The sequence below is a fragment of the Phaethon aethereus genome (genome assembly GCF_964289735.1).
Source record: "Phaethon aethereus genome assembly, chromosome: 4".
NCBI lineage: Eukaryota > Metazoa > Chordata > Aves > Phaethontiformes > Phaethontidae > Phaethon > Phaethon aethereus.
This window is the reverse complement of record NC_138578.1, coordinates 18997854-19007593: the sequence shown is the minus strand read 5'-3', so window position 1 is coordinate 19007593 and position 9740 is coordinate 18997854. Positions and strand designations below refer to the sequence as shown.

At 43.0% G+C, this 9740-nt stretch overlaps 1 protein-coding gene across 1 annotated transcript; it reads right to left on the bottom strand.

Moving 5' to 3' along the window:
• Window positions 1-1668: 1668 nt before the first annotated feature.
• On the bottom strand, window positions 1669-9343 carry COQ2 (coenzyme Q2, polyprenyltransferase; the record flags this gene model as incomplete). The annotated part of the gene is made up of 7 exons (XM_081999014.1): window positions 1669-1824; window positions 4490-4678; window positions 5143-5276; window positions 6125-6210; window positions 6432-6553; window positions 8555-8721; window positions 9133-9343. The coding sequence occupies 7 exons, from the start codon at window positions 9341-9343 to the stop codon at window positions 1669-1671; spliced, it is 1065 nt and encodes a 354-aa protein (XP_081855140.1).
• Between the last annotated feature and the right edge of the window lie 397 nt (window positions 9344-9740).

The window sequence follows — 9740 nt, the reverse complement described above, 5'->3', positions numbered from 1 at the left end:
AAAGCAGTTACACTTCCTAACATTGTCACATATTTCTATCTTACATGCAGCCAGGCTGAAAAATCCCCTCGTTCTAATTTGCTCAAAATATGTTGGACATCACTTGTTTAAATAGTAAAAGAAAAAACACCTTTACAAGTTGTACATTAAAAAGAAGTGTTCAGAACCCACAGAATTCTATTCCAGCCCCAAAAAGGATCTTCTGTGACTAAAGCCATTGACTCATTATATGCTTTCTCATTCCCCTGCAACAGGAACTTCTTCCCCATCCACCATCATTGGTAACGCAAAACTACAGTTAGCAAGCCCTGAATGCATGTCCCTGGACTGCAATGTCTCTCAGACTATCGGTTTAAATAACCTTAAAATACGATACCCATCTTCAGAGCTAGAGCAGGACGCAGCCTTATTTTTGGTGCGACTGCACACACAGTTGTGCCCCACCACTCAAGGAGCAGAGCAGATATCAGGAAAGGTTGTTTGAATACCATAATGAGCTTGGTAACCAAACCCTCTGCCTCACCGAACCACAGCCCTGCGTGCAGGCATACGCAAAGCCACCTGTGGAGAAAAGCGCGCTTGCATTGCCTACCAGTATGCAAACTGCGGTAAATTCCACCCTATCGTTTTCCTGGAACAGGCGTGTCTGTTGCTCCTTCCACAGAAATTAATTCCAGAACACGCCATACAAGCTCTTTAACACCATGAGTCAAAGAAAAGGTTAACTACCATGCAAATCATGTAACCGAAAGAGCATAAACCAGTTGAAAACATGAACAGTTTGGAGCAATTTAATTGTTAGCTTGCGGTTGCTATCTTTACTGCTTATTGGCATCCTCCTATAAAAAAGTTCTTCCTGTAAGACTACAAATAAAACCAGTAGGCATAAGTCAAAACAAACAGAATTAAAAAATTTAAAAAATGAGAATTACTTTGCATGATAAATTCATAGCTCAGGGTCAACTTACCAGTCATGCATACTTGGCAATAGCTCTCAGCTGCTCTGTTTTTGTTTTAAGTCTGTGTTCAAAACATTCTTGATAAACGAGCTTGGCTCACTCTGTGCAGGCAACTTTGCAGAAGCCTGTTCTTTTCACGTGAAAAGGAACCACTGCCAGCAATCACAACAAGAGCAAAAGGTAATTTTAAATACTTCTCCATTGACTTCTATTCTGGACCTCACACCCTCACAGAGTCCTGGCTCCTTCTAGATAAAAATTGTTACTGCAATTCTTTTATGCAACAAGCTCCAACTCAAACTGAAAATTATTCATGTAATAAATCAGAACACCAAACATATACAGACAGATTTTATTTACATCCTGAAATCACTTTGCATTTTCCCATGTGCTGTCACTAGGAGACATCTGTTTCGTATAAAATCTTGGGCTCACAGTCTTGAGCTTAACAGAAGTTTCCGTGTACTACACGGGACCAGCAGATAAGCTTCACTTGTTGAAGCTTCTATGGAGGCTGAAGTCATTTAAAGATAATCAAAATTTACACTGTAGGATAATCTCATTTGCATGTTTTTAGAAACAAGAATGTTTTCACCAGCTTTTATAAATAAACAGTGTAAAGCAGCTTTAGTTATATTCAAAGTGTTTTCCTTCTTACAGTACTTACCTTTTACCTGCACTAAAATATCAGTATTTACAGCAATTTCAACTACCTGTTTTCTAAAGGCTCTTCTACATTTTTTGAGTCTTTTTGTTTCCACAGATTTCCAAGCACAATCCCTGTGAAGAGCAGAACTCCTACAGTACGATTGGAAGCAAATTTCTTCCAACAGTCTTCAGGTTTGTCTATGTCCAAAGTGTAAATCTGCAAAAACACAGTATAACATTCGAGCAATATTATTCTACAGACTCATAAATATTTGACACATCACAAAAAGACACAAAAAGGTCTGTATCTTCAAAAACTGCATATCAAATTCTAATGTCTACCCTTACCTCCACAATAAACAGGAATACTTTGTGCTTACAAAGGATTTTTTGCATAACTGGCATCTATGTTTATTTGACAGATTTATTCAACATACAGCAGGAAAGTCAAGGATCACATATGAACATGATTCCCAGACCCTCTCAATGAAGGACCGTATAAACAGCTTCGATACTGATGTGCCTGGTTTGATATTTTAAAATGTAAAAATATCTGGGCATGTAAATAGGTCTTCTTGAGATTCTCTTCAGTAGGTAGCCACCTATTTCTTCCATAAGAACTTTAAACAAAAATAAAACCCCCAAAACCTGTCTGCACCCTTAAACCTCTGCTGCAAGGTGTTGCTCTGTGTTTCAGGAGAGACAAGGCACTGGAGAGCCAGCAGTGAACCAGGCTAACTGGAATGCATAGGAAGGTGCCCGGTGCTGCCTAGTCACACAGGGCTGGTTTAGTCCAGTGGCTCTTGGCCATGTCCGTTCAACTCTTTTGCAAAGAGAACCAGGACACCTGCAACAACTAGAAGCAAGGCTTGCCCAGCTTGACTGTCTGCTGTGAGTCACAACTAAAGGTAAAAAAATCCACAGTGCAGCAAGAGCAAAGTTACTGAAAAATATTCCCAGAAACAAAATTTGGTGCAGCAGTCTTGAGAAGGATGACAAGGGGGAATGTTAAACAAACCAAGTGAAAGGATTAATAGAAAAGTTCCCCCCAAAACCTCAAACACTGCAATTCAGCCTCTGAAGAAGTCAAAAGAGAACGTATCCAACTAAAAGAAGTGAAACCTTCCCTGGGAAACCTGTTCCTCTGCCATTTGTGGTTGTACAAAGGCGACAGGGCTGGGTTCTGATCAAAGAATCTGAAAAGTTGTCCACAAGCTTTTAAGACTTGATGTTATCTACACCCTTGAAAACTTGTCATCCCCTCAAGCACAGGGAACTGAAAACACTGAACTGACAAATAAAACCCAACAGCAGCCAAGCCATGAGATATACCTTCAGAAATGCAAAGCAAATAAAAGATGTTATTTTTCTATCGGTGAGCTTCTTGAGTGGGATAGAAATCTGACATGTTCATGACCCAAATTCCTCTGTCTCAGGCACAAATTCAATGAATTAAGGAAAATCTACCCCTCATGCAGATTACTCAGCTTTCTAAACTCAGTTAGTTAAGCACATGTTCAGAAATCTTTAACAAGAAGATAAGCACAAGAATGTTTAGGCAGAACTAATATTAAAATAATCGCTCAAAAAGACGCTACTCTGTGGTACACAAACAATGCTGCTCTTCTGACTTTGGGAACTGTTGTGCACTCTTCACCATTTACGTTCAGTAGGTCTGCATTCTCACTTACGAAAACCCTCCCTGCGGGAAAGTAATTTCCCTTTGTGCCAAATATACAATGCAAGGCCTCTCTGACTATTCAAACTGTAAATGATTATGCAGCGGAACATAGCATTCTTTCCCTCATAGATTTCCAAGCATAACTGCTATGAAGAGCAGTGGCTGACAAGTACCAGACTACCTCATCACAAGAATTCTCTTACTCAGAGGTATGCTTAATATCTATCACCTGCATGAGCTCCCCCCATTAAAGTTTAATGTAAGTTTAATGTGCTTTAAAAAGTTTCATGTGGTTACCACAGACTTAACGTCTCAGACTGTGGATGGTTTTACTACTTGCAATGCGCAAACCTCTTTGCTATCACTCACCTGTGAAGACCAGCAATTAATTTTCATATAGGCTGACTTGTCACTGCAAGACTGGGCAACACAATTGTTAGGATTCAGAAAGAACAGGGTAACGAGATCCTACCTGCTTCCTTTACTGACAAAGCTAATTTCTTTCTTTCTGTTATTAATTTAAATTTCTAAACTAATACAACAACTACACTGAACTTGATTGTTCTCTGCTATAAAAAGACCTGTGAATTAGAACTGTCAATCACCATAAAATTATAATATTAACATCTGCTACAGGTGGTAGTGAACAAGCCATAGAAAATTTTGTTTTACTGTCAGACTCCAGACTGAAGCTCTAGACCACAGTACAGAATAATTATTTAGATGTAAAATTAACGATCTCTGAGAGACAGAACATGCAACATTCATTTTCATATAGCTACTGTACAGCACATTATAAAAAAAAGCCTGCATGTGTCCTTGATACTGTAGACCATATAATCTTTTAAAGTAAGTGAATGATCATAATATACATCAATTGCAGTCTCAGATCATATGCACCAGACATAGCAAGAACTTTATCAGAACAGTAAAAACTGCACCTTTGAGATCCCAGCTTAACACAAGGCAGTTCTTTTGGTTAGGAACAGATGGAAACCAGTGCTCTACAGTCTGTGGACCACTGGAGGTCTTTTCAAACACAAGGTTTTCAAAAAGTACTCAAGAGAAGCGAGCTTATTGTCAGAAGACTTCAGTTCTCTTTACAGGAATTGCTTTTTTAAGTAGTTGGCAAATTGATGTGGCACCCTGATTTCTTATCAAAAACTTCCACATGGAGAAAGTATAAATAAATCCATCAAACCTGGTGCGCTAGGTGAGCCCCTATGGCAGCCACAGCCGAGTAGTAAGGGAACGTCTGGTTACAATTCATTCCTGCCACGCACAAACTCAGGAGCATTGCAAGGCTGAAGCCACTGAGCCACTGCTTCGTATCCTCCTTGAACTGTAATGCTGTTGACTTCACACCGATAATGATGTCGTCCCTCTTATCCTAGAATGAAAGCATGAATGAGCAAAAAATCCACAATCCAACTGCCACTTTGTAAGGAAAATAAGAAGGGGGGGGTCTTGCTTAAGTTTCCAACACTTAATTGCTTGCTTAAGTTTCCAACACCCAATTTAAGTGCATTTGTAGGTCCCTACATCAAAATTTAAATTAGAAGGTTGGTCCTTAGAGCTGCTTTAGCAGCCAAGAGCTAATACCAACGTCAAACTTATTTACACAATGCAAATGCGTAAGCACACAAAGTGGACTATAATTCCAGCTTTCTACCTGATATGTAAAACATTCGCAAACAGCAATAAAAGGTGCAAGGGCTGGGGTTTCTTTGGTGCTGTTCTAGCTCAGCTGAGGGTGAAGCACTGCAAGAGGTTAGTCCTGCTGTTTGACAACAAAGTGGCAAGTGAAACACACAAACATAAACTGATATCTAAGATTTCCCACTGTTACTATACCTGATGTGCATAAATGGTATCGTACACCAGCGTCCACATTACTCCAGCTAAGTATAAGGGCAAACACACAGACCACTCACATGACCCTTTGATGGCAGACCAGCCAAGAAGGGCTCCCCAATTAAATGTAAGTCCTAAAAACATAGAGAGTAAAAAAAAAAAAGTTACAAGATTGCCAGGAGCAATCTAAATTACATGTATAGAATTAAATATTATTTGTTTGAACATATATCATATCAGCAGCTTTTTGTACAATACTGGCATCTCTATTTTTCTACCACTTATTTTCAGGCAGGTAATTTGACATTAAATATTCTGGGTATACAAGGAGAAACATGTATAGCCACGCATTTTCCCCCAATTTAAATCTGACTTCATTAGCATAGGGAAACATTTGCACAGAACTATTCCAGTGTACTCTAACAACAGCTCTAAAGTTAAAACACTTAGACATCAGTACCACAAAAGTTGTCAGTATAACTGTCTGCAAAAGAGTGTACAGTAGCCGACTATGGTACTTCAAGACTGCAAATGACAATTTTAGTTGAAAAAGCTGGAGGCAGCTGGAACATGAAGACCAAGATACAAAGATATGTTTCAGTAGCTCAATCTGAAATACGAGCACTATCAGTTTCTGCACAGGAGTTATTTTAGAGGCTGAAGGCTGAAATGCAGGACAAATGCATGTTTAAGAAAGGTTTCAAGCCAACCCTGAAACTAAAGCTGGTTCTCAAACGACAAACATTTATTTTCTCCCTCCCCTCACTTTGTCAAAATAAGGAACTGATTTTTAACCAAAAAAACCCCAACCCAGCATCAACTCTTATACGTGTTATAAATTAAGAAGTTTCTGGCACAACAGAACTTTTGTCTATAAAGTATTTTTATTTTAATATAAAGTTACAAAAAATCAGATTGCTGAAGTTCAACTACCCCAAAAACTACATCTGAAGAAAAAATAGTAAAAATGTTTCCAGCTCACCCAAAACTAACTGTGGCCAATATGTTATTCTCTTCATCAGAGGGTAGGTGATCACAAGAGACAAAGAGGCTGCTCCCAGAACAATACTGTAAAAAGTACCAAGAGGTTTATCGTTTGCCAGTCCAAAGATCACAAGATATAGTGCAGCATTACTGGAGCTGTACATAGTACTGAACTGATTCTTTTACTTCCAAATACCACGACTAATAACCTCCTCCCTCTGGCCCCAACACCTGCTGAAAATCTCTGTGCTTAACTCTGGATCCGGAATAAAATTTTAAAAAACAAAAGGTAACTTATACATCACCTATAGTAATTCAGACAGAGAAGCACACAAAGTGCCAAGCTAAGTTGTCCCCCAAGAAAAACGAAGGACTGAAAAGTGGAGATATCTCCAGCTGCCAGGGGCCTACTCGCTGTCCTTGCAACCTAAAAATGGAAAGAATAATGTTAATACCAAATCCAACATAACACATTCCAATGTACCTTAAAACTAAAAGTCACACCATTCAAGCAGAAAAATAAACAGAAACAGGTCATAGAACGTATGAGATGGGGTTCCTTCAACGATACAAACCTAGCATATCATCACAGACATGAGCTGTATTTCTAAGCAGCGGCGCTTACAGTAGCAGCAGGCAAGCTTTAAAAACTACAGCAGAAATCAAGTGCCACTTGTGTGCAATGAGGCTGATTAGAAACACTGTAGACATCTTTTATATGAATTTTATTACCTTAGGAAAAAAAAAAAAATCAGAGTTAAAAAGTTATGAGCTAACTATCCCAATTTCAAGCAGCATTTTTGTGCCTAAACGCTTGAAAGTGATTACCACATAAAATACCATAAAGATGCAGAGCTCCTCTAGCACACATAACCATTGTTAATAACCACAAAAGGTCAATTAATTTAATCCTAGTCAGGATACAATGAAGCTTAGAAACTATCTGGAACAAGAAATCATACAAGGCAAACTGAAGGAAGAAACAAATATCAGAAAAAGTTAAAATTAAATGTATGGTGAGTTACTTGCCAAAGGGCCATTGCCAAAAGGAAAAAAAAGCAAAGACAAAAGTTTTGCATGTTGATGAGAATGGTATAAAGTCTATTCGAAGAGGTTTGAAAGTCAACTTTTTACAGAATACTACGCATGTATAAAGAGTTCTGCATATGCTTTAATAATGTCAACTTAAACTCTTTTAGTTTGTTCTCCCCCCTCCAATCAGGTTATGTTAAATGTCAGATACTGCTTTTGCAGTTTAAACATGCACTTAATGTATTTGTGACCAATTCCACTGCACATCGTAACCAAACATAGGATGTTTCATTTAAAGAAAACATTTACCAAATAATCAGTAACATAAAATCTAAAACCACAAACCACCGTCACCAACACAAGCCGATATCCTGCTATTGACCTGGCCTCTTGTTTTGAAGATATCCTTTTAAATTATATAAGAAGGAGCTGTGATGGGAATTTTTAAAACTTTACATCTAACCACATTACATTAATGCATAAATGAATTCATTACATTGAAAATTCCATTTTACTAATCACACACCCCACCCTGTCAACTATTTTAAGCTTATGTAGTTGTTAATAACCTCCAAACCCTAAACCATCCAAATCTGTAAGAAAACCTGTACCGATTCATTGCCTTCCCAACAGCACAGATACAGCAGTGCTGTAAGAACTTCACGTATTGGCGTGGCTCATTATCCTGTCTCTTGCCAGCGCTGAAACCCAAACACCCAAACCCCAAAACTGGAGGAACAATACAGGAACAGAAAACAGAACAAGCAAACAGTGACACATCAGCAGAATACTCCCCTCCCTGCAGGCCTGCACCTGTGCACATTTCAACATCTGACACTGGGCACTGCCTTTTGCTTATTTCCCTCTTCTGAATAAAACCACAACATAATAGAAGTTATTAGCTCAGGGTTGGGCATGATGCTCTTAACAGCCATTCTCATGAAGCAATTAACAATACTCAAGGAAATCCTGTGCCTGAAAATTAAAAAACAAACAAAAAAAAGTGGTTCTTGGGTAGATAGTAAGTGTAGCAAAAAAAGTGTTCTGTGATGCAAACCAAAAGTTGAAAAATAAATGTGTTCAAGTACTACCTACAGCTGACAACAAACGTGTATTTTATCCTACACAGAGGTAAGTACTCTAAGACTTTAATTACAGTCCTAGACAGAAAGATGTTATAAAAAATAAAATGATTTCTACTATTCCAGGAAGAAATGTAGACAAATTAATTGCATGTATCTCAGAGAGAAACAGGGAGGAATTTCTGAACCTGGAGCCCTGTGCCTGCACTCAGCAAGGAATCACTGGCGATGCTGGAGAGGAGCGGCCAGGTACTTGGTTAATTAACCAGCAGTTCGGTTCCGTAGGTCTTTGCAAACCAGAGGGGTTTCTCTACCTTTTTGTCATAGTCGCGATCCCACATGTCATTGATCGTGCAGCCGGCGCCGCGCATGAGCACGGCTCCGACGCCGAAGAGGGACAGCATGTGCCAGTCCGGGAGGCAGCCCGGCTCGGCCGCCAAGCCGATGCTCCAGGTGCACGGCAGGTACAGCAGCCACGTCCCTGAGGGAAGACAAAACCCGCGGGTGGGATGAGGGGGCGGGCACGAGGAGCGGGGGCCGCGGGGCAGGACGGCAGCTCGCAGCGGAGTAACGGCACCGCCGAGCGGACAGCGCTTCTTCGGCAAAACCCTCTGCCCGAAGCGGGGGCGCCTGTGGCCGGGAAGGGGTGCAACGGCCACGGGCACAGGACCCCGCACCCTCCCCGCCACACCGCCGCTCCCGGTCGCCCCTCGGGGCCACCATCAGCGGCGCCCCCCGACCCGCAGCGGCCGCCTCAGCCCCACGCGTCGTCGCGGCTGCCGCGTCTCCACGGTTACCGCGTCGCCATGGCTGCGGCGTCAACATGGCAATCGCACCCCCTTGGCTGCCGCGTCGCCCTGGCTACGGCACCGCCCCGCCCCGCCCCGCTCACCGGCGGGCTGGTGCAGCCGCATGAGGCGCAGGTAGGGCCGCAGCGGGCCCGGCGCGGCGCGCACCAGCTCGGCCGCCGAAAAACTGAGCGCCCGCGGGGGTTCCGGCGGCGCGGAGGGGCGGCGCAGCGGCGGGGCGGCGGCGGCAAGGGGCAGGCGGGCGGCGCGGAGGCCAGGGGCGCCCCGACACAGCCGCGCCAAGAGCGCCGCCATCTTGCCACGCCACCACGCTTCCGGCCTGTCGGTGTCACGCGGCATGGCGCATGCGCAGTGCCCGCGTTCCCCGCCTCCGAGGGAGCGGGGCCGGAGCTGAGCTGGGCGGGGCCGGGCGGGGCCGCCTCCGGGTCCCCGGGGCGGGCGCTCCCGCTTCTCATCCCGCTGGTGTGGGCCGCCTGGTGCCTCGCTCCGGGGAATCGAAACTGAGGGTCAGGCCGGGCGGCGCCCACCCCGCCGGTGCTGGGGCAGCCGTTTCCCCGTAGGCTGCGGGGCCCGGCAAGTATCGGCAGGAATCGGTCTGTCGTGGTCCTGGTACAGGTACGGAGGACGGCAGCCAAGACTCCTGGCACGGGGTGTGAGGGAGGCTGGAGCTTCGCCTGCCGTCGGCTTCGAG